This window comes from Aegilops tauschii, chromosome 4 (assembly GCF_002575655.3).
Source record: "Aegilops tauschii subsp. strangulata cultivar AL8/78 chromosome 4, Aet v6.0, whole genome shotgun sequence".
Classification (NCBI taxonomy): domain Eukaryota; kingdom Viridiplantae; phylum Streptophyta; class Magnoliopsida; order Poales; family Poaceae; genus Aegilops; species Aegilops tauschii.
In genome coordinates, this window is record NC_053038.3 from 247,584,891 (window position 1) to 247,610,222 (window position 25,332).

Below are 25,332 nucleotides of genomic sequence, written 5' to 3' on the forward strand. Positions count from 1 at the left end.
TTGATGTAGAAGCCCTCCATGATCAATGCCCCCTCCGGCGGAGCGCCGAAAAAGGCCCCAAGATGGGATCTCACGGGTACAGAAGGTTGCGGCGGTGGAAATAGGATTTTTGGCTCCGTACCTGATGTTTCCAGGGTATATGAGTATATATAGGCGAAGGAGGTCGGCAGGAGAGCTACGAGGGGCCCACGAGGCTGGAGGGCGCGCCCAGGGGGTAGGCTTGCCCGCCTGCCTCGTGGCCTCCTCATTCATTTCTTAACATCCACTCTAACTCCTCTGGATCACGTTTGTTCCGAAAATCACGTTCCCAAAGATTTTATTCCGTTTGGACTCCGTTTGATATTCCTTTCATTCGAAACACTGAAATAGGCAAAAAAACAGCAATTCGGGCTGGGCCTCCGGTTAATAGGTTAGTCCCAAAAATAATATAAAAGTGTATAAATAAGCCCATTAAACATCCTAAACAGAATGTATAATAGCATGGAACAATAAAAAATTATAGATACGTTGGAGACGTATCACTGAACCTCATTCCTGCCGCTGGAATGAAGTTCACCACGTACGACAGGGCATGGGACTTTTACAACAATTATGCAAGATGTGCAGGGTTTGGCATAAACAAGAGGGCAAAACACAGGACAAATGCCTACATTGTCTGCTCAAGAGAAGGGAAGGACAAGCAGACCTTGTCAGATTATAATCGGAAACGTCATAAGACATCAAAAAGGATTGACTGCAAGGCAAAAATTAGAGTCAAAAAGAGGAAGGATGGCAAATTTGTGATAGAAATGGTTGAACTCGACCACAATCACAACATGTTGGAAATCCCCGGGATGCTTTTGCACATGCGATCGCACAAAAGAGACGGTCCTTTGATTGACCAGTTAGTAAAAGACATGCAACTGGACAACCACACACACGCTCAGATGATGTCAACGCTGTCGTGTATGTCCGGTGGTCTGCAATACATGGGACATACTAGCCGCGACTGGGTAAACAAGTAAGCACGTCACAGAGCATATCATTTGAGCATTCTGTCGGTAATTATTTCCTATTTCATGAGATGAGTTTGCATTGCGTTTGAAATGCAGGAAACAGAAGTTTGCCAGAGAAGAGTCCCAAGATGACGTCAAGAAACTTCTAGATTTGTTCGAGAAGATGCAGAAGATAAACCTAGAATTCTTCTATGATTATGATGTTGATGTAGATAACCGTGTAAGAAACGTCTTTTGGGCCAACGCAAGTTGCAAAGGATCGTATGAAGATTTCGGATACTGCATTACATTTGACACGACATATAAAACTAACAAATTCCACATGCCGTTGGGAGTCTTCGTGGGAGTGAACCATGATCTACAGAGCACCATATTTCCTGTTGCCCTCGTGCGAGATGAAACAATACCGTCGTTCGAGTGGGTTTTCAAAACATTTCTGAGGTGTATGAACAACAAGCCGCCAATCTGCATGCTCACAGGTACAAAAAAAACACCTGTATACTTACGTTTGTTTGGTACACTTATATTTCTTCCATCTATCTTACTAACACACAAACAACTTAATAAAAAACACTATTTGTGCCTTCTCAGACCAGTGTTCTTCGATGAAGGTAGCATTAAAAACTATCCTCCCAGATATACTACATAAGTTGTGTCGGTGGCATATCATGAAGAAGTACAAAGACCACCTCGCCTTGCTGTATAAGGCGCACGAGAAACTCAAGAATGACCTCAATGCGGTCTGAACCACCCACTAATGCCGTCAGAATTTGAACGAGCATGGAAGGACCTCATTCAGAAATACAACTTGCAAAACGACGAAGTGATGAATTCGCTGTGGGATGACAGGCACGAGTGGATCTCGGCTTACTACAAGGAAATTTTCTGTGCTCGGATGACTTCCACAGAGAGAAGAGAGAGAATGAATTGCATACTGAAGAAATACTTTGTCAAAGAGAAGCATGATCTCCATCTGTTTGCTCAGCAGGTGGACAAGTGCATTCAGACCAGGAAGGCCGTCGAGCACGCAGAGACAGTAGCAAATGAGGTAAACAAAATGTCCATAAAAAACTGCTAAAATATAACTACAAAAACAAACAAATTTTTCATTTCTCTGGTTCGTAACAGTGCATTTCTGATCATGCACTCAGAGGTAAAGACATTTTGTTCGAAGTTTAGTTATCAAAAGTGTATACAAGGGCAGTGTTTGCATATTTCAAAGAAACACTCTACCGTAGCACTGCATTCAGAGCAGAACGGTGCCCTGAGAACCCGACAAAGTATCTCGTACACCACTACAACAGATTGGATGCATTTGACTGGGCAAGGCATAATTTCCAAGTGGTCGTCGATGAACAGAAAGGTGTCTACGAATGTGAGTGCAAACTCTGGACACACACAGGTGCGACTCGCTAGCAAAAAAAATCCTAATTTGTGATAGTCATGCACGAAAGCTCACTTACTGAACTTTAAAAGTCCACATGCATGAGTATTTCACAAAAACAAGTGAAGTTCACTTCCTTAAAATTAACAAATAACGAAAAAATGTGTGTTTATTAATTTCATGCAGTTCACTTACAAAACAAAGAAATCATGTGTTGTCTGTAGGGCTCTTTTGCGTCCATGTGTTATGTATGCTTTCTCATTTGAGAGTACTCAAGATTCCTGAGGTGTACATCATGAAAAGATACACCCGGAACGCAAGATCAAATGCAACGTTTGACAGAAGAGACTACGAACAAACAGCACCAGATGGAAGCTCGCTTTTTTGCCGTAGAAAATTGCTGACAGAAATAGCAATGGAGCTTGCAAACAGAGCGACAAGGTCCGACGCTAGGTGCCACAGATCGTTGTCTGGTATGAGGGCACTGATCGAGGAAGTTGATGTGCTCAGCAAAGAAGCAGAAGCAGCAGCAAAACTAAAGCAAGCAGAGAAATCCAGCATGACAATAATGCCGAGCAAGTAGAACATACCGAACACAGCGCAACTGGTGCTATCAAAAAAGAAACAATTCTTCCAACATCTGTTTCAAACACAAGAGGAAGGTAGGAAGGGGGCGACGCAACCCAGAAAAAGGTTGAATGCAAGGAGAAAAATGATGACAAAAACAGTAAGCCACAGCCTGAACTAGACAGTGATGTTCACCCACTGGGAATAAGAAGGTGCAAGACATGTAATGAAATCAGCGGACACAATTCGAGGAAATGTACAAAAAGAAATGAACAAGAAAACCAAGGACATGGCAATGCACAACCAAACATATATTCCACTCACAACACTAAGAAATGGACAAAACCGAGACGTTGTAGCATCTGCAAAAAGAGGAAGAGACACAATTCGAGAACCTTCCCCAAAAGAACAAGATTAGAAAATGACGAAGATGAAGAATATGAAATCAAAGAAGAAGATGGTGACACAACTGAAGAAGAAATGACTTATGAAGAACCAGATGAAGAAGAGGAGGAAGAAGAAGAGAGTGAACAGGACGAAGAACATGAAGAAACTGAAGGAGTGGCTTATGAAGAAACAGATGAAGAAGAGGAGGAAGAGGAAGAAGAGAGTAAAGAGAGTGAAGAGAGTGAAGAGGACGAAGAACATGAAGAAACAATGCCCACAAGACCACCACAAGGGAATGCTGCTGTACAAAAACAACCGACAACGAAACCACGTTCAAAAAACAAGGTAGGAGCACGAAAGGATGCAGTTCACAGCGCTGGAAAAGAAAAGCCGCCATCAATTAGGACGCGAGGAGCAAAGAAGGATGCAGTTCGCATCGCTGGAAAATGAAAGCCGCCATCAATCATCACACGAGGAGTAAAGAAGGATGTAGTTCACATCACTGGAAAACGAAAGCCGCCATCAACCAGCACGCGAGGGGCTACAAACACAACGGTGCAGAGATAAGAACCAGCAACACCGCCATAGAAAACAAAAGAAAGTTCGACATTAGACACGCTCCAGTCACCGCGAAGAAGCAGCAGGTTAACGACCAAATAGATGAACTTCAATAAATTAATCATATAAATAGAAGTTTGGTTATCTGTACGACTTATGTATCAGTTTAAATTTTGTGTAAACACAAATTTCCCGCTGACTATGAGTAATTCAACTAAACCATGTAAAGAGAAATGATGTATAGTGTATACCATATATATAGCAGTCTATAGTAAACATTGACACATTTCGATCCACAACCCATGAAAATATGCAGTTAGCTCACCTGCAGCACGAAGCTCTCAATAATAATTCAAGCGGTTCAGATCACAAAAGTACTTATTACAAAACACATCAAAAAATGAAGCGTTCGACACGCAAAAGTACTTATTACAAATCAACCTCTTAACCTTAACCAATCACGTCAAATGTGATTCTAACCGTACGATCCTCGCATTCAAAGCAGTACAATTCTCATACTTTGCACATACCAGTAAAAACCTACACACAGTACAGACACGAGCTAGATGAAGTGTACAATAGTCCAACAAGCAATACAGATTAAATGCAATCTAATATGCAGTACAGAACTTGCAAACATGTAGCACGCTTCTAACTATCATGAAGTTCTTGAGGCTACCTGCATGTAGTACACACCGTACAAGCGGGGGAAATTGTGCAAACTAGTAGTGCTCATCTAATATCTAAGCAGTTCACATATTGTAACCATGCAAACTAAAACACAAGCTCCATGCACACAAGCAAAAAAATAAAAACAAGATATAAGTACACAGTGCAGTACACTTCAATAAAACAAAATAAGTGCGTTCCTAAAAAACTAGAAGATCAGACTAGTATGGAATTATACAAAAAAATAGAAAACACAAAGAAAAAATGAGATCAAGCAAAAAATACCATCTTGTAGTGAGTCTCCACATCTGTTGGCGTAAGCTGATGGACAAAAGGACTTGTGCGGCCAAGACCACGGCGAAGCAGGGCGGAATAGAACGCAGCAACGTTGATGTGGCCCATATCCAATCCTTCCGTGAATACTATGCCATATGCAAGCTGCTCTGCTCGCCCAGCTCGGCACAAGACCTTGCCCCCACGACGAGCACGACGGGCCTGCGAGCAAGCTGAGAAATCGCAGTGTGTCGGCACACCACAACCATGACCGCAGCAGGAGAGATTCGCCCAGGGGCCTGGAGCCATCGCAACAAAAACCTAGAAAAGGAAAAAATAAAGAGAGGCTGGAGAAAGGAGAGAAGTTGCGGCTAGAGGAGAAATGAACTGCAAAGGAACGGTAGAAGTTGGCCTACATTTATAGAAGAGGAATGCAAAAAGGTCAAAACTGAAAACTAAAGGGGAGTTAATGAAAAATATGTTACAAAGAATGAAGGACAATCAATGAAGGCTTTTTTTACAAAGAAAAAGGACCCAAAAAAAGGTGCACTTTGACTGCAGCATTTCCCACGAACTAACCGCAGATCATTAAATAATTATTTCTAAAAAATTATAATCTGCAGACCTTTCTAAATAAAAGTGAATGCAGTTCTCCAAAGTAATATCTGGAAGTTCATAATATGTGTGCATGAAGTGCAGTACATGCTCAAATAGAAGCACAAGAGAAGCACTTTCACGTAGTGCACAATGCAGAATTAGTGCACCTGATGCAGTCCTTAAGTGTAAGTCATGCAGTCCGCAGCGTTGGTATAAGCAGTCACAACTTTGGCACAAAAAATGATGCACGCAGTGCAAAATGTGTACACCTACAGCACAGGACTGTGACCAATGCAGTGCACACAGACCCAACGAAGCAGTGCACACCCGTACACTAGAAAAAGGATACGTAAGAGGAAAAACAATAAAGAAAAATGAGACCCATGCAGTGCACAAAAATGTAGCGCAAACAAGTGTAATACGAATGTGTGCACATGCAGTACAGAAACCTGATGAATGCAGTGCAATATGATTTACTAAGAAGTGCACGCCCCTACATTGGAAAAAAATACCTGAGAGAAAATATTAAAAAAATGGACCACCCAGGTGCAACCGGCCCCAACCAGTCTCGTAGTAGGTCTACGCCCATAGCAGGCGAGTCATTCTGAGCCACGATGCATGGGGCCGGGCACACATGGGCCCACAGGTTAGAGCGCATAGAGCAGCGAGCGCCATGTATAAGCGCCCAAAGAAGTAACCAGAGGAGTTCGGTATGGATTCCTCGCCAACGCTTATAAATAGGTCGAGCGCGCCCTCCGCGGGCGAGGTGTGACTAAACATTAGGGCGCACACATAGCGCACCGGGAACCAGCCTTGCTGACAGGCCGACTTGGGCCGAATGCATCTTCACTCCCCAAACACAGGTCCGACACGCTAGAGTAGTTAAAATAAAATGGCCCACTAAAAAAACAATATGTACAAAAATAAAACATCAATGAAAAATGAGAAACATTTTTTAAATGAATAACAAAAAAATGTGCGTGGGTGTCGGTGTCAAAACCGGCGGATGTCGGGTAGGGGGTCCCGAACTGTGCGTCTAAGGCGGATGGTAACAGGAGGCGGGGACACAATGTTTACCCAGGTTCGGGCCCTCTCGATGGAGGTAATACCCTATTTCCTGCTTGATTGATCTTGATGATATGAGTATTACAAGAGTTGATCTACCACGAGATCGTAGAGGCTAAACCCTAGAAGCTAGCCTATGATTATGATGGTTGTTATGTCTATCGACTAGCCTGGCCTTGGTTTATATAATGCACCAGAGGCCTAGGATAACAAGAGTCCTAGCCGAATACGCCGGTGGGGAGGAGTCCTTGTCTTGATCACCAAGTCTTGTGGAATCTTCCTTGTATGCGGCAGCTGTCCGAACTGGCCCATGAGTATACGGCCATGGGGGTCCTCGGCCCAATCTAACAGATCGGGAGATGACGTGGTGAGTACCCCATAGTCCAGGACACCGTTAGTAGCCCCTTGAACCGGTCTTCAAGTTAGGGACGCTCCTCGATTCTTCCGAACTGTTCTTCATCTTCGGTCGTCGGTCTTGAAAACTGGTTCAACAAATTTTCCCATCATCTGTATTGAGGATTGCCAACCTAAATCTGACAAGTTTATACGTCGGGTATCCGAGAAGCCCTTTAAGTCTTCAGCCTTTATCAATGCCTTGTTATTTTTATGCCACGCCTCGGGTTTGAAGTTGTTCCCGTGCGGCGGTGTCCTCTTGCATCCGAGCCCCAACGCTGGACTACATTCGAGGTATCCTTTGCAACCAAGCACCAACGCCGGACTATGTCCAAACTCCAACGCCGGACTGTATCCGAGCTCCAACGCCGGACTATATCCGAGGTGTCATAGATCAGCTTGGTTCAAAAAAGTTGAAGGAGTTTAGCCGAGCTTAATGCCGGAAATGCCCTCTGTGGAGCCAGCCACTGGCGCCTGAGCTTTATGCCGGACTGCTTCCGAGGTGGTGCACCACCCGACAGCGGGCTGATTTTTTGTGAATATTTTTGATTGGTGCAATTTATTCTTTGCAGATATATAGCCAGTATATGTATATCCAGTAGCCCTCAAGGTCTGTGTCGGTCTAAAACCTGAGATGCACCTGAAGGAAAACATATAACTGCTGATCCTAGTACCCCTGAGACTCAGGTCGATTTGCGAAATCGGCCTAAGGATCAACTCCTAGCTCGGCAGCATACATAGGAATAGAAACGCAGTGTAATATATTAGAAATAATAATGATCAGCGGACGGGCCCCTGAGAGAGGGTCGTGAGAACTCGCAGTGATATATTAGCTTGATGCCAGATAGGTCCAGATGGTACTTATTGTTGTCTGAAGACGCGCTTTCCCATAGTTCGATTAAGCCGAAGCCCTTTGAAATTTCTACATTGAATAGGCAATGCAGTAGCCCCCGAGACACTGGTCGGGTGGCAACACCAGATCAGGGGATCGATGTGCCCCTTTAATATTTGTAAATAATGAGCGCAAAGCCCAGTAGCCCCCGAGCCTTAATGTGGGCACGGGTGGCCGAATTAAGGATCGATATCCAGACTAAAATCACAGATTATGTGTAATAATTCTATGTATCCAAGTACTTTACATCATTATTTTGACTCCATTGCGTCCGTTTATCAGTTGAAAGTGGCCCATCGTCGGCTTCTACCCCTTTGTAGATACTACGCAGGGTGTTTCCACAATAACAAGAGAACCCTTAGCCGACGTCTTGGTGCCCGAAGGCGGTTGTATTAGCGGAAACGAGGCAATCAGATATGCGGGCTTTATAACTTTCGCTTAGTCATAGGAGCTTTAAACTGGGGAAGCTAGCTATGAGCCCCCGGTTAGTGTTCGGCGACATCCGAGGTCAAGCCGTAAACACTTCGGCCAATGTTATGAACGGTCCGTCATTTAACATAGTCATCGGATCGCTGACCAGTTTAAACTTATTGTGACAGTCAGTTTTTGTCTTTCTCCACTGAGGTGCTTAACCATGCGAACTGGAAGCACAATCGCAGTGGTTCTCCCTTTGCACACCTAGCCGAACAAAGCGGAACGTAGGAGGCAAGCACAGGAGCTGGGCAACCCAACTATTGACCAAAGACACAATTCAAAACCAATGCATATATAGTAGTGTCCGAGAATGTTTCTGCCGAATCTCAAAAGGTGTCCGGCTTTGCACTGCGAGACTTATGCTGGAAACACACAAATAGTTTAAAAGTGCCATAGGCTTGGAAAACCAACAAAAAAAACTTCAGTAAAAACTGGACGTCCGAACTACAACAAGTGTTTGGTGCCAAATCAAAAATTGGTCTTAGAAAAAAAGGTGCTTCTGTCGTGCTTTAACATGACACATCCTATCTCAAGACTTCAAGCGGGTCAGCCTATGGCTTCAACCTCCTATCCCGAAGGCGGAGTACTTCTCGTTAGGCCAGTTTAGTAAACTGATCTCTAGTGGTTTTGTGAGAGAAACTAGGCTCCCCGGCTAGTGACTGCACAGTCTTGTCGAAAAAGGGAGTGGTAAATAATAATAAAAAACTTTGCAACGACTAAGAAGAAGAACACTTATTATAAAACGGCTCATATAAATTTAAGGGACCCCAAGTGACTTGGGTAAAAGAATTTTATGTATAATGATTGTATGTACCAAAGTACTAATATCATATCATTGTTCGCCCGAACTTTAAACGCGTCTCAACCGACCGTCGGCTTCTGCCTCTTCGGTCAAGGACCGAAAAGTGTTATGTACTCCACCTGTCGAAAATATCGACGGTGTTTCCGATAACGAGGCAATCAAGCCATAAGGCTGTAACAGACAAAGCGCGCTCAGGGAACTTATGCTATATTACTGACGAAGTGTAAGAAGCATCTTCGAAGAAAATAGTACCCCCACCGATACCTTTCTTCGGTTTCTCATTGTTACTATGAGACTTGTGCAATAGATTTTTTGTACTCATGAGTTCCGTTGTGTGCTGACCATAATTGAAAACAATAAGAGCGCTAGCTTTCGGCTTCACCCAGTCTGAGGTCCGAGCTCGGATGACCCGATCGTGACAATCGCAGAGGTGCTCCCTTTACTCCCTAGCCGAACAATCGGGAAGGTAGGGGTAAACACAGGAGCGAGGCAACCCAGCTTGCAAATCGCTTAAGTCAATATGGTGCATATTGTGGCGTAATACACGAACAAGGAACGAAGCCGTACAAGTATAATCATATGCAAGAGGAAAGGCTTCATGAAGGAAGCCCCCAAGTGAACTGGGTATTTGAATTTGTGTGTCACAAACAAGGTTATGACAAGGAATTTTTTTCACAATTTTTTTTCCAAAAACGTATAATGCTAGGTCAAACCAAACACAAGTTAAAAATTTTAAACTTTGAGCATGAAGGCAACTTAGCTGGTTAATGTGTTCGGCATTGATGACGCGGTCCGAGCTTGATGCGTGACAAGGTTCCATCCCCCAAGCAGGTCCCGAGGTGGCGCAGCGAAGAGCTCGACACTTCGAAGTGGTGACATAGCACGGCCAATGCAGGCCGGCAAAGTGACGCCGAAGTCCCCGTCGTGGGGTAATGAAGTGTTGACGAAGCCCCCCGTCCAGCCGACGTGACGTGGTATGTCAGTACACCGAGTTGACGATACTGCCCGACCCGGATCATTTTCCTATGCACAAAAAATAGTGCAAACCGGAGATAATAGTAATAATAATAAAAAATTATCATTGCATAATAAATAATTTATGCAAAGTGAGTAATAAAAGAAAATATGGCCTGCGCGCCGAAGTGAACGTCGATGCAGGGCGTCGGCGTGATGTGGTAAAGGCGTGGCAAAGCCTGAATTCATAGGTCGGTCCGAGGTCCGGATGCGACGTGCGCCGGACTATGTACGGAACCTGACCGAACCACCATGCGACCGTCGTTAGTGCGGCCATCATTCGATAGACCTGTGTACAGATGATGGAACAAACCAGAGTAATAATTTCTTGGGAAAAATTAACCCAAACAAGCAAAAATTACTAGGATTAATAGCACCTGGTTTATTTGTTGTAGCAATCCGAAGAAAGGTGACTCCCAAAATTGGGACTCGATCCGCACACCCATTGCCTGATGGGCGATAAAGCGACGGCATGGCGATGCTGGCAAAGGTTGGCTTGCCGAGGCAAAGCCCTCGGTCCAGCTAACATGACGAAGCTGGTCGGCTAGTGACGCTGAAGTCTCCGGAGTAGGTTTATGAAGAGATGGCGAAGCCCCCGGTCCAGCCGAGATGTCGAAGCCTCGATGTCAGCCGATGAGTCGAAGTAGGTCGGCGTGAGGGACATCGGCTTGAAGAAGCAACAGTGCGGCCCTGTCGATGTCGGTCGTGACGTGGTCAATGCCGGCTTGATGAAGTGACCGTGCGGCGATGCCGGTGTGCCCGCTCCGTGTAATCCGTGGGGCGGCGATGTTGGTGATGATTTATCCTTCGCGATGCCAAACTCTTGTTCGGCTTGCCGAGATGATGGTCTGAAGAAGTTGAGCTCGGCTCAATAAAGTGACAACGTGTCTAGCGCAGGTCGGTAGCCGTAGAGCAACGTTGTCGGGCTGGTTTGACACCAGCACGATGGTGAATATCATATTGGAAAAGACTTCAAAATTAGCGGGATGCCTTTGGGAACAAAACACAATACCCCATACAAAACTTCCTTCAAAAAGGATGTCCGAAATCCCGTTCATAAAAAAGATGAATTCGGGTCGGATTCGTCCTCGCGCAGAAAACAGATCCGAAAAGTGATGCACTAATCAGAAGGTTCCCGGAGTTTTGGACGGTCGGATCGAGCTGAAATTTTGAGGGGTGGTAGATATAGGAATTCCTCAGCCGATCAACGGTTGGATCTTCCAAAGGAGGTCCGAGCTAGAAGCTGGACACCACGCCCTAAACTCGTCCAGATTCCCGTCCAGTTTTGACAGGGCTCCGATATATCGCGGATTGCCAGAGATTTCTCCATCGGAACTCGACGAAATTTTCCAGGGTTGTTGAAGACTCAATTCCACACAATTCCACCAAAGCAATCGTTAAAACGACACTTGAGGAGGCGGTGGTGGCGGATACAAGTTTGCTGTCCAGAAAAATAACACGGTCGCCCGAGGGCAATGTTGACGTTGAGCCCCCGGGCTCCCTGGATGATTCCTCCATGATCTTGATAGAGATCGGAGTTGATGTTGATGAAGGCCCTCCTCCGAACATGACGATCGGAGGTAGGGTGCAGCCCTTGGTCCAGCCAAGGTGACCAGTCGAGCCGGTGACAAAGAAGCCAATGTCATAGTTGATCTGCAGTCGAGCCATTGATCCTTTTGCCGATCACACAGCGGAACTCTCAATAAAAGCACCAATGTCGGTGTCAAAACCGGAGGATCTCAGGTAGGGGGTCCCGAACTGTGCGTTTAAGGCGGATGATAACAGGAGGCGGGGGACACAATGTTTACCCAGGTTCGGGTCCTCTCGATGGAGGTAATACCCTACTTCCTGCTTGATTGATCTTGATGATATGAGTATTACAAGAGTTGATCTACCACGAGATCGTAGAGGCTAAACCCTAGAAGCTAGCCTATGATTATGATTGTTGTTATGTCTATCGACTAGCCTGGCCTCGGTTTATATAATGCACCAGAGGCCTAGGATAACAAGAGTCCTAGCCGAATACGCCTGTGGGGAGGAGTCCTTGTCTTGATCACCAAGTCTTGTGGAATCTTCCTTGTATGCGGCAGCTGTCCGAACTGGCCCATGAGTATACGACCATGGGGGTCCTCGGCCCAATCTAACAGATCGGGAGATGACGTGGTGAGTACCCCCTAGTCCAGGACACCGTCAGTGGGCACTGCCAGAAACTACAGTTCGCTCTAATAAATAAAACACAGGAAGCCCGAAGTCAACGTACAAATGCAGTCCGCGACGTACAACAATGCAGTTCTTCACGTGGAAGCACAAAGTATTCTTATTTCTCAAATGCAGTTCTCTTTCTACTGCATTGCAGTATGGCTAAAATGAAGAATGCAGCCCTGTTAGTTAAGCAAAGCAGTCCGACACCCCTACCCACAATACCCTCCATCCACACAAAAGCTGCATCACCATCAAATATAAAAAAGAGAAAAAAAGAAAGAACTCCATAAAAAACGAAATGTGCGTACATCTGTATGAATCATGATCCAATATAATTAAGTATACGAAAACTAAATTTCACTTGCATGCAGTACACTATGTGGACATATGCAGTTCTGTTGTGATAGCAAAGAAGTGCACTTACTAGGACAATTCACCAAAAACACAATCATCACATTTTCTGACAGTTGCGTGCATACCTGAACTTGTCACGAAAAAAGAGGCGACGACGTTCCAGATTTCCAATGCACTAAGACAGCCTCCTCATAGGAGAACCTCTCTGCAGTTGCCATGTAACTAAAAACATAGCCCCACCACGCTACCACCCCGCTCCACCACTCCCACGTCCTGTCATGGAGAGCAGAGGAGAGCAGAGGAGAAAACACAACTGCTTCGTCCCCCCAAAAACTCCATTGCATCTTCTTCTCCAATCTTCCTTTCACTAACCTCCCTCTCCGGAACAAACACGAGAGAGTAGAAGAGACTCATGGCGGATGCACCTCTGTACAAGCAGCGCCGCAGGTACACCAGGGAGCTCCACGACGTCGACCTCCACGGCAACCACAAGCTCCACGTTGTTTGCACAAGCAAGGGTCAAGACGTGGACAAGATGCTGTCCACGCTCGGGAGGAAGCTCGACAGAATGCCCGTCAAACTAGTCCGTGTTGATCTCGAGTACACGCACTACGTGAAGCCACAGCGGGCAGCAGTGCTCCAGCGATGCGTAGAAAAAGAATGCCTTGTCTACCACATCTCTGCAGCTAAAACATGTCAGAATAACTATCAATCTGTACTATTGCTTGTCAATATTGATTTAAATTTTCTTCATCGCAATTGCCATTATTTAAACTTTGGTTCTCATTTTTAAAATGCATGGCATAGGAATTCATTGATAGTTTTCATCTGGCTCCATGTAACTCATGTGTTCAATTCTTGAATTATATGATCTAGCGATACACACAGTTTTATTTTGTTTTACCAAATACAAATTATTTGCCTGAACAATAGAAAACTGCACAATTACTATATAAAACATGTATGAAATTCAATTCAAGAATACAAACATGCACAAACATGCATTGTTTATGCAATCTATTATCAGATTTACTAGTTATGTTATACAAAGTATTAGCAGCTACTCACTGCAACAGATTCAGGTATTCATATTGCACTTCAGTTTTAGAAAAAACAAAAAACATTGCTGGTTCTAAAAAATAAACTATATTCAGTCTATACAAACATCTTGCAGGCCAATGGAACTAGACAAATTCCTCATGACTGCTGAGTACACCTTCGTCGGATTCGCCATTGAAGGAGACAAAAGCAAGCTAAAGCTATCTGGCTTGGAGATCAACTCCGACAACTACATTGATATTCAGGTGGAATGGAGAGACCCATACAATAAAAAGGAGTTTGAGTCTTTGGCTGATGTTGCCAGCAGGATGATAGACATTCACTACCATGACATGAAGAAAAAAATTAACCGCAAGGAGGACCATACTCTGTGGGGATTTTGCCCGCTGCCAGACAAGCTTATCAAGTATGCAGCAATAAATGCATTCACAACATATGAGTCATGGAGAATCATATACGATGTCACAATGTTTCTGGACAGGGCAAAAAGAGAAAAAGAAGCAAAGAAGAAGAAGAACATGGCTGTAATCCAATACATCAACTAGAAATAATCAGGGCTATGTTTAGTTTCATTTTACTTTAGTAGTTGTGTTGTTCCTTGTTTCATGCCAGCAAGGTTTTGATTATGTCTGTTGCTTCATATCAAACGTTTCTTTTGTAAAAACAATGTCGTTTTAGAATTATCATCAAATTTTCTTTCTGTTGGTTGCTTATGTATCGTTAGTTTGCTTGTGATCATTTACTTTTGCTGAACTTAGTTTGCTTGTTATGCAGAATTGCTTTTAACTTAGTTTGCACTAGGTAATGATTGATGAGTTCGTATTAGAACAAGTATCTAGACAACTTTGAAAAATTTAATGTGTGATACCAAAACATACCACACAGATACAAAACATATTAAAAACAACGTTAAACAAAAAAAATTAAGTACTCTGACTACAAATCATACCTAAAAAAGAAAGATGAATGCAGTTCACAATGGTAAACATAAGCAGTACACATGTGTCCACATGCAGTCCACAAGAGTTATTATAGAAAAAAGACCATTAATATTAATATTTCCAAAGAAATATAATCGGCAGACCATTCTAAACAAAGATGAATACATTTCATCGAAGAAATATAAAGCAGTTCACAAAGTGTACACATGAAGTGCAGTACATGCTTAAATGAAGAATGAGAGGGGCTGTAGTCACTTTCGTGCAGTGCACAACACACAGGCTTGGTACATGCAGTGAAGTTCGCAATGTTGGTGCAAGCAGTACAAATGACATCATTTGTACTACCACGAAATATATATACTCCAAAAGAAAAAATGCCTCAGATACGGAAATGTTTTTGAGCACCCAGGTGAAACCAGGCCCCAGCCAGTCTCGTAATGGGTCTGCACCCACATTAGGAAGGTCGTTCGGAGCCACGTTGCATGGGGCCGGGCACACATGGGCCCACAGGTCAGAGAATTAAGGGCAGCGAGCGCTGTGTATAAGTGCCCAAAGAAGTAACCAGAGGAGTTCGATAGAGATGCCTCGCCAGCGCTTATAAACAGGTCAAGCGCGCTCTCCGAGGGCGAGGTGGGACTAAACATTAGGGCGCACACACAGCGCACCGAGAACCAGCCATGCTGATAGGCCGGCTTGGACCGAATGCGTGTTACACCCCAACGGACCCAACAAATTCTCATAGCCCAAAACAAACAAGCCGAACGATGCACAACTAGCAAGCAACTCCAATACCCTCCCACCTAAAAAAATGCAGTCCGATGTGCAGTTAGGCATGGGACGGAAGATGTGCTGTCAATAAAGCATTGCAGTTCGCTTAGATGATTGTTTTTTCCAGCCAATCAGGAATAGTACCACGGCTAGCCGAGTCAAACCGCCTCCTCCACTTGGCGAATCTTTTCACTTGACTACACCGGCAGAATCCCCCGTCACACCCTGGCTTGGTTGACAGGCGCACGGGGTGTGACAGGGAGGCGATGGGGTGTGACGGACTCGCCTACGCATGTGGCGCCACGGCACGCCGCGCGCCGCCTGCTCCAGCTCGTTCCAGGCTCGGCCTCGCAGGGCGGGTGGGGAGGGGGGTCATGACCCCCGCCCACCCCCCTGCTCGGCCTCGCGCTAACGCATGCAGTGCGCTTGGTTGATAGGCGCAGTGCGGACTTTCTGTTTTTCCAACCGCAGGACGCACGCAACCCCAGAGCCACACCCTAAGATAGGGAGGGAGGTAGAGGGGTGTGACGGACTCGCCTACGCATGCGGCGCTGCGGCACGCCGTGTCGTCGCCTGCTCCGGCTCGTTCCAGGCTCGGCCTCCTCCCACCCCCCTGCTCGGCCTCGCGCTAATGCACGCAGTGCGCTTAGTTGACAGGCATAGTGCGGACATTCTGTTTTTCCAACCCTAGGACGAACGCAACCCCAGAGCCACACCCCTAAGATAGACATCTAGGCGGAGGGGTGTGACGGACATGCATACGCATGCGGCACCGCGGCACGACGCGTCGCCGCTTGCTCCGGCTCGTTCCGGGCTCGGCCTCGCACGACCCCCTCCCACCCCCTGCAAGGCCTCGCGGTAACGCACGTAGTGCGCTAAGTATAGGAATACAGATGCAGTACAAACCTATAGACAACTAAAAAATGGGGGGCCCAACTCCCCCTACCCTACAAACAAAAAAAACTAATTGTAGGACGCAACTTTAGATAATGAAGTGCCTTTGGTTAGACAAAGCAGTGCAGTATCATAAGCAATGCAGTTTCGGAATACACACATGAATGCAGGGTCAAAAAATATAGGTGCAGTACAAACTTGTAGACAAATGCAGTGTTTTTTGTTGGACGAAGAAGTTCGGCATCACATGCAATGCAGTTTCTGGGACACGTACGATACATATAAGTGTGACAAATGCTAGTTCGCACAGAACATGGTCGTCAACAAATAAAAAATATATACATATATATATAATAAAATACACATACAAATTTGTCCATATTCGCTCTGCAAAAAGCAAACGAAACACAACAACAGAAAAATATATTTTCATACATTATCTACCTTAGACAGCACACAGTACACAACATGAACCCTAGTTCTTGTCCATACATGGGCTTTTACCCAGGAAAAACAAATGCCAAATGACTGTTACTGCGTCTGCGGCTGCGGCTGCGACTGCGACAGGGAAGTAAGCCCGAAGTTTGCAATCAGATCTCATAGCTCAGGCGGCATGTCTTCATAATACAACATGTTCGAAGGATTGAACAACAACTGGAACATGTACTCTGCCTTCCAATCTTCAACAGCAGGCTGAAAAGAAAATTAAAAAATGCAGACCAGTGATTAAAAAAAGGTTGTCATAAGAACAAAAAGTTAAAAAAATCAAAAAATAAAGAAGGTAACAAGAAAAGAAGAAACAGAGAAGTTATTACGTCGGATTTGACAATCTTCTCGACTAGACGTTGGCCGTCATACAACTGCGTCAACATTAGAACATAGATTCTGCACTCGTTTGTTCCCTGCGTTGGCACGACCAGATAAGTGGGCTTCTCTTCCAATTTAACCAAGTTAGGGTGGTTCTTAGATTTATACAAAATTTCACCATAAATCGCCTTCAGCAGCTGAGTCATCCTCCTCATCTGGCAAAAAAGGAAGCACAAAGTAAAATAACACACGTCACTGATCAAATAACTATTTAGACGAACCGAAAAATACAAAGTTCTTCTCAACGTCTAGACAGTCCATCTTTTAAATGCACCTGAGGTCATTTCCTTTTATCACTTTTTTACACAGATATTTTACACAGATTGGGGGTGTGTGAGAAAATGCAGTTCTGTCACGCATATGTTGCACTGCACTATATAAAAAAGTGTGGTGCTATGTGTGCTAACATTGCATGTGCAGTTTATAAAAAAGATGCAGTAGGAGAAACACAAAAAAGCTTTGCACTTGGCTAGAAAAAATGACATACCACTTCAGTGCAATCTGAGTGGTAGTCAGTCCTGCGCCACTTTGTCATGACATCAGGATGGCCAGTATACTTCCTAGTGTCATGGATATCAATCGTCTGGCGATGCTGGTTCATCGTGTATAAGGAATAATGACCATCCTTGGAGCGCGGCATCATAATCTGCCACATAAAAAAACAAAATGAAATGAAAAGTTCGTTCGACACGTAGCACTAGGACCACTTTCCAAAAATAACTATAAAAAGAAATGCAACAAACCAGAAAATAAATGACGCAAAACAATGGACTTACCAGTTGTGCGTCCAACAGGTTTTCGTCGACGCTCACAAAAACCTTGAACTGCTTAACTGCATCTTCTAAAACAAACGGGCTATGCACAACTGGCAACACAGGGTTTAATTCATCATCTCTCTTCACAAAGGTTTCCATTTGAAGAACATACTGCACAGAAAAATAACAAAAATAGGACATGAAAAAACAATAAAACAAGCATGCACGCATGGACATGAAAAAATCAGTACAAGAGAAAAAAGGCAGCACATGTTTACCGTGATAAATAAAGGTGAAAGAAGCACACGTTCACTAGAACGATAAACTAAACCCAATTCAGGGTCTTGCTTCCAGTAATTGATGACAAAATCCATGAGATATGAGTCCATTAAAGCTCCTTTGCCAAATGTATTATAGATATAGTCAACATTGTAATTGTCAACATCACCAAAAGGACTATTCACCATAAAGAACGCGTTCCTGTAGTAAACATACACAGATGGGATCAATAAAATTAAAATTAAAAACAAAGCACACAAAAAGGATGAAGGGCACACACATAAAACTTACTCGTGGTATTTGGTTACAAAATCTTTGCTGAGAACGAGATTCTTTATTTTCCTCGCCTCATCAATATATTTGAACCTCAGAGGCTTCAATTTCTCTATAGAGCATCTCAACTTAAAAGCCCTCTCACCCGCCCTCTTGTTCGAAAATACTTCAGCCTCATCCACAGGAGGACGATTAATTGATGCACTCCTAGTCCTAGTGACGCGTGGGCACGGCGTAACAAAATCATCATCATCAACATCAAATATATCGTGTGGAGAGCTATGTCGAGAAAGACTTCCACCGTCAGGTCGAGGCGCCACATCTGTGTTCAAACCATCTCCAGCCAAAGAACCAGAATTATCTGGAGAGATTTCAAGGGCACAATCCTGCATAACCACATCAGAACCCTGGGACTCAAACAGTGACGTACAGCCTTCATGAAGCCCCCCATCAAAACCTAAAAACATGTAGAAAAAACACGAAAACACTCAGCACAAAATACAAAACCAAAAAACATGTAATACATCTCAATAATATAAAAAATGCAGTTCACTAAAGAAGAGAATGCAGCCCACTTCTCTACAACAATGCAGCCCACTTGCCTATAACAATGCAGCCCACTTCTCTACAACAATGCAGCCCACTTATAAAGAACAATGAAGCTCACTTGCCCCAAAATAAATGCAGCTAACTTGTCTACAACAAATGCAGCTCACTAACACAACCTTTATCTGCAAAAATTAAAAGTGATGTTATATCAAGTCAACACTTTCTCGATGTGAGCCAACTATAGAGCATGGCCTTTTTGATGTAGCCAATGTGCTCCACCCCAAACTGAGCAACTCGAGCACCATCCCAAGTATGCAAGAATTCAAACATATAGAATCCACAATCATGCCTGCAATAAAAGAATAAAAAACATCAGTTTCACCAAATGAAAAAAAACTTGAGCAGTATGGTGGAGAGGGGCTGTACGGAACACACCCATTTGGCTGCATTGGGACAATGACATGTTTCAACACAAATCCATCAAGTGTAGGAGGATTTAGCAGCTCATCAGAACTTGAGCTACCTTATTTCCATGCACGCTTGATATTTTTAACCATCCTCCTAAAAACCCTGATCGCATCAGGGCTGCCAGGTTAATTGAGCGAGTCAAGAAATTCAAACCGCCTGTCTTTCACATTTAAGGGAACTACACAATAATGACCAACGCCATCCCTCATCTCTGGTGGATCAACTGTTGTAAACAGGACCTGTTGGGAGCACGAAAAATAAATAAAATTATTATAAGAAGAAGAAACAGAACACTATAAAAACAAACACACAAAATATGGTTTTCGACACATAAAAACGGTACTCACCATATCTTTTTTATCAACACGCTCCTCGGCTTTTGAAGAGAACATCATTTTAACACTCGTGCCTACAGTACCACCATGCCAAATACTTGTCCGCCAAAACAAAACCAAAAAAATAGTGCTCAAGCAAATAGGTCGTCACACGAAATCAAAAAAGAAAATATAAAATTAAACAAAAATTTCTGCATTCTTACACAAATATGGTACGGGACAACCATCGTCGGAGATCCCTTAAACTTATCTACCAGCAAAGAAACCCCAAGATCTACAAGGCCTGTAGTGAGCATCCCTTTATCTCAAAAAGATTGACCAACTTCGCCAATGGTAATATTAGCCATTCCAGTTTTAAAAGCAACCATGTCCCTGAATTTTTTACGAAAAACTGAAACATAAGATACTAAAAAAAATAACAACAACGAAAAAGGGTAAAATACTGAAATTAGAAAATACATATGAACAAAACAATTTCTAAAAAGCCATACTTCTTCTTGTCCTTCCGAGCCCTCGTAACAGCAGTGTACAACTCATTGTATCTTTTCAGAAGGGTTGGATCAATGCTTGACGGTGTCACAACAGGAAGTTCGTCATCTGTAATAAATAGATGAAGCTCACTTATGCAAAGAATGAAGTTCAAATATTAAGATAAGGAAATTCTGCTAGCTATTTTGAAAATCATCAACAAAAGATCAAGTTTCACTTATCATTAGACATCTAATACACCTATCATAGTAATTAAACAAAATGAATGAGAAAAAACTTCAACTGCACTGTTTGAAACAAAATTCTTGCCTTCAGTGCCAAAGTCTTCATGTTGTTGTTCTTCAGAGCTGACCAAAACATTTACGTGGCTAGGTTGCGATGAATCCACCACAACCTCACTGGACTGCCCTTCTGTAGCAACATAAGCATTCTTTGGATTTACAACAGTCTGGTCAATCGCAACGTCCTTAGATACTTCAGCTACATGAGGTTCCACTCTGGATACTTCAGGAACATCGTTGGCCGCAAGACAAACAGGAGAAGCAGCAACACTACCAGCAGGAATGACATTCTCCAGCGGCTTTTCAATGCCAACATCAGAATCTTCATGCTGACTAGGGGAAATGGATTCCTGAGCTACAGAAGGATCTGCACCGTCGACGGCAACCGATGTAGAAGCATCAACACTGCCACCACCATCAACAACACAACCCCCTGGTTCAGATCAACATGAACTTCTACGTTTTCTTCTCCAGGCTATGAAAAGTTTTAAAAAGACAAAATAACACAAATAAGCGTGGGGATAATTAACACAACAACACACAAGTCACTTATGTCAAAGACTGCAGACAACATACGCAGAGCAACTGCCGTCCACATATGCAAAACAATTGCAACCCACATGTGTCAAAACAACTACAACTTCAACCCACATATATGTAAAAAGAACTGCAGTTCACTTTTCAAACGCTTCAGTTCAGTTATGTTAAATACTAAAGCTTACGTATGTAAAAGACTATGGACCACGCATGCGAAAAGTACTGCAGTTCACTTCTGTCAAAGACTGAAGCTCACACATGTAAAACTATTGCAGCTCACATATGTAAAATGAAATGCATACGAGTGAACATAACAGCGTACATCAAGTTTATATCAACAACAAAAAATTATATTACAACCCACTAACAGAAAAACTAATTCAACTATACCTTATCAGCTACAACATCCGGAGGGGACGATGCATCAGCCAAGACCTCATCCTTCCCAGAGCCATCGTAGTAATCTTTGTGCACATCACAAGCAGCAACTCCAGTCTACAGGCATAGAACAAACCAAAAACGAAAATAAGATGGTAACGACCAAAAAAGAAAAAAAAACTTCAACTATGCATAACCAGTACACACTTTACAAATCATGAAGTAGACAAAAAATACAATAAAACGGAAAGCAAAAAATGCAAGTTCAAGAAGAGGGACGTATGCCAGAACAGACATGGCAGAAGTACTTGTACCTGACCAATTCCATCGTCCCTAGATCCATGGACACCAGAAGATTCCACTCCAGCCTATCACAAAAAACAAAAATAGTAATGAGCAGTCCACATAATACATAAAAGAGATTCAAAGGCACAAAAAAACTAGAACATACATTATCAGCGCCGACGCCAGCGTCCTGACGGTTCATTTCATCCAAAATATGCTCAACATCCTTCTCATATCGACCGCATTTTTCTTCCTGTGAATGTCTCAACTGAGCATACGAAGACCGAATATTCGTCACTGCAATCTTCAGGCTTTCAACCATGCCACAATCAAAATTGTGAGCAGCAACAATATCTCATCCCATGGGCCATGGCCATCAGGGAAAAAACCAGCAACTATCCTCAACCTGTCACCAGAGGTTGGCAAATCTTCAGTCAACTTCAAAACCTTCAGAAGAAGCTAACCAATCTCCTCGTGTTTTTTGCCGCCAACAAATGTCTGTTTAGAAGAGCTTCTATTATCAAACATCTGACGAGCCATGAAACCACGAGTACGTGGCACCTCATCATCACAGGCAGGAAGCTGGCAACAGATAGGCTCATAAAACCTAGCATGAGTGCTAGGCCCCGCATCAGAGCTGCCACATACAACTGCAGCAGGACGGTTGTACACAATATCACCTGACGCCTTCCACTGCAAAAAAGACAAGAAGCGAAGAGCAGTACACATGTGAGTACTAGAAAGTTCAGATTTATAAAGAATGCACCTTTTTTTAAATCAGATATTCAAAACTCAGAAGCACTAACCGGCAGCTTCCCAAATTTGTCAGTTTCCAAGTAAATCTTTGCCTTGACAAGCACATCCTCATTGTATAACTTCATCAGGTCCTTGGTCGTCAGGTATGACAATCGTGGCGTTAACGTGTGCATAACTAAAAATTTGTGAAGCTTCAAGCAATCAAGATACATAATCAGGGGGACAATGGCACAATGCTATGCACAATTCTGCTTGATGCCTTCTATTTGCCACCTCACCACAGCTGCATGCAACTCATCAACAACAAGCTGGCAAAAGTCCATTTGCGCCATAGCCGCATAATCCATGTTCTCTACCATTGCAGCAACTCTACCCAAACGAACTGCAGGCCCGGGGCACAGCAAATTCTGGTAAACTATCAGGAAGAACACCTTCACAGCAAGATCAATAGTCACATGATCATCTTCCTCCACCAACACCTTCAACTTCTCAAGCAAGTCCTTCACACCTATACTTTTTGAAAGGTCAAATCCAAGCTCATCCTTGAGGGCGGTCAACGAGTCATCATGGCCGCTGGCAGCAGGCATGGGTGCAGTGTGACGTCCCATAGGTAAATCAAAAATGTGATGAACTGCATCACGATTGATTTCAAGAACCCTGCCATTCCCAAAGTCCATTATCATGGTGGCAGGGTCAATCACTCCCATCAGATAGCACATAAGAATGCGCAACACATTTTTCTTTACTGTCAATTCAAAGACAACATTGAATCCAGCATCCCAAACATGGCTACAGTGTGCGTCTTTCAATAAAGCAGCAACCTTGCAAACAGTGGGAAGCGACAAACGTACGGTCTTGGTAAATCGAGAATCATATCCCTCGGCATCATCTTCAGTTGCATTGCTCTTACTAGACTTCTTCCTCCGTGTAAAGGAAAATGCAGTCCACATTAGAAGATTAGCCATAAAAAAGAGACAGAGAAAACACACATAGAATAACAATGAAGGAAACAAATGCAGTCCACTTCAACAATCCTTGGAACAACATCCGCCTCCTCGCCAGAGTTAGCACCAACACATTCATCGCCATCATCACGAGCACGCTTGGGTAGACTCTTAGTTGAACCACAGTCTTTGTATCTACTAGTATGAACATCCCTCACAGAATCAGCAAGCATAAATTCGTCATCGTCAGAGTTGGGACCTTCACTGACATGTAGTCGCTTGCGCTGAGGATCATTTCCACCAGCTTCAGTAGTTCTCTTACCAAGATTCTTGTTCATGTCAGAAACACGTGGACTCCGCCGAGGAGTACCACATTCCTCAGCAACATAACTCATCCTCTTCTTCTGCAAAGCAGGATGCTTCACTTTAACAAATTTGGCACCCTTGGCACCATCTGCAGCTCTCCTCTGCTTCTCCTTCTCCGCAAACTCTTTTGAGTCACTTTCAAACCTCAACTTCTTCTTGCTTTGCTTCAATTCATATGCACGAAGCTGTTCTTAGACCATCCACTCATGTGTAACTTCCTCTGTACCATCAACAGACTGCGATTGTGTTTCAGACAAGACGAGACCTGCAAAATAATGGTCAATAAATTGAGTAACCTCCTCAAACCCAGGTGCCCCAGCATAGAAAAGAGACACTGCGTCAAAAATGAAGTTTAACTATGGTAGTTAAAAAGTGCACAAAAAGAACAAATGCAGTACACTTGGATATATAAAATGCAGTGCTCCAATCATAAGCTAAATAAAATCAATGCATTGTACAAAAAACTTGAATAAAACAACAATGCAGTTCACACATACATATAGTGGAGTTCACATATACAAATAAATGTAGTGCTGCATACACTAACTTCATGTTTGTTCCCAACAAAATGCCGCACTAGATACAGCAAGGCAACGCCAATTTGTACAACATCAAGTAAGCACCATACACGAAATAAACAAAACATTCACATACCAGAAGGAGGGGCCACACTTATGGGAGAAGATTCAATTGGCGAATTCATTTGATGTCCTCCCTCATCAACATGATCCTTACCACCAGGACAACGAGAGCCAATTGGTTTATCATTATGACCACTACAATAACCTACTGGATTAAAAAAACAGAAACAGAAATTATAAAACATCACATGACAAATAATGCAAAGGAACGCTGACAACTAACACAACATAAGAAATGCAGGATGAATTAGGAAAATAGATAAACATCAAACAAAATAAACAAAGCCAAAAATAAGCACTCCACATACCCTGAACTCCTCCTCCCACTCTGCTCGGCGAAGACATGGCGTTTGCCTGCACCACAAGAACAAACTGACAGATATAAGCAACAAAATCGGCGAAATCTGACGAAACCCTAGATGCACCTTGCACTGCCTACAGAGCACACACGAGTATCGACTTCAAAATCAAGATAAAATCGCCTACTTAGGGAAAAAATACATAAGCAAAAAACGCAACAGCAACTACTAGAATCACAAAACTATACAATGGGGATGACCAAGACCGTGGACAAGGGGAACATACCACAAAAAAGCGGACGAACGGCGGCGGGGGTGGAGGGGGACGATGGGAACGGACGGGAAAGGGCTGCGGGAGCGCAGCGGGAAGGGCTGGCGGAGCGGACGGCGACGCGGAATGCAGGAATAAGGACCTCTTGAGGGCAGTGGTTCCGCGGGCGACGGCGGTTTTGCTCGAGGGAGAGAGGAGAGGGGATTCTTCTCGGTCTCCCTCCCTGACAGCGGAGCGCGGGATCGCCTGGGAGGGACACGTAGGAGGCCCG

At 43.7% G+C, this 25,332-nt stretch overlaps 1 protein-coding gene across 1 annotated transcript; it reads left to right on the forward strand.

Moving 5' to 3' along the window:
* The first annotated feature begins 13,038 nt into the window (after nt 1–13,038).
* On the forward strand, nt 13,039–14,230 carry LOC109774640 (uncharacterized). The gene is made up of 3 exons (XM_020333385.1): nt 13,039–13,321; nt 13,654–13,708; nt 13,801–14,230. Exons 1-3 carry the CDS (start codon nt 13,039–13,041, stop codon nt 14,228–14,230), a joined length of 768 nt encoding a protein of 255 aa, XP_020188974.1.
* The last annotated feature ends 11,102 nt before the right edge of the window (nt 14,231–25,332 follow it).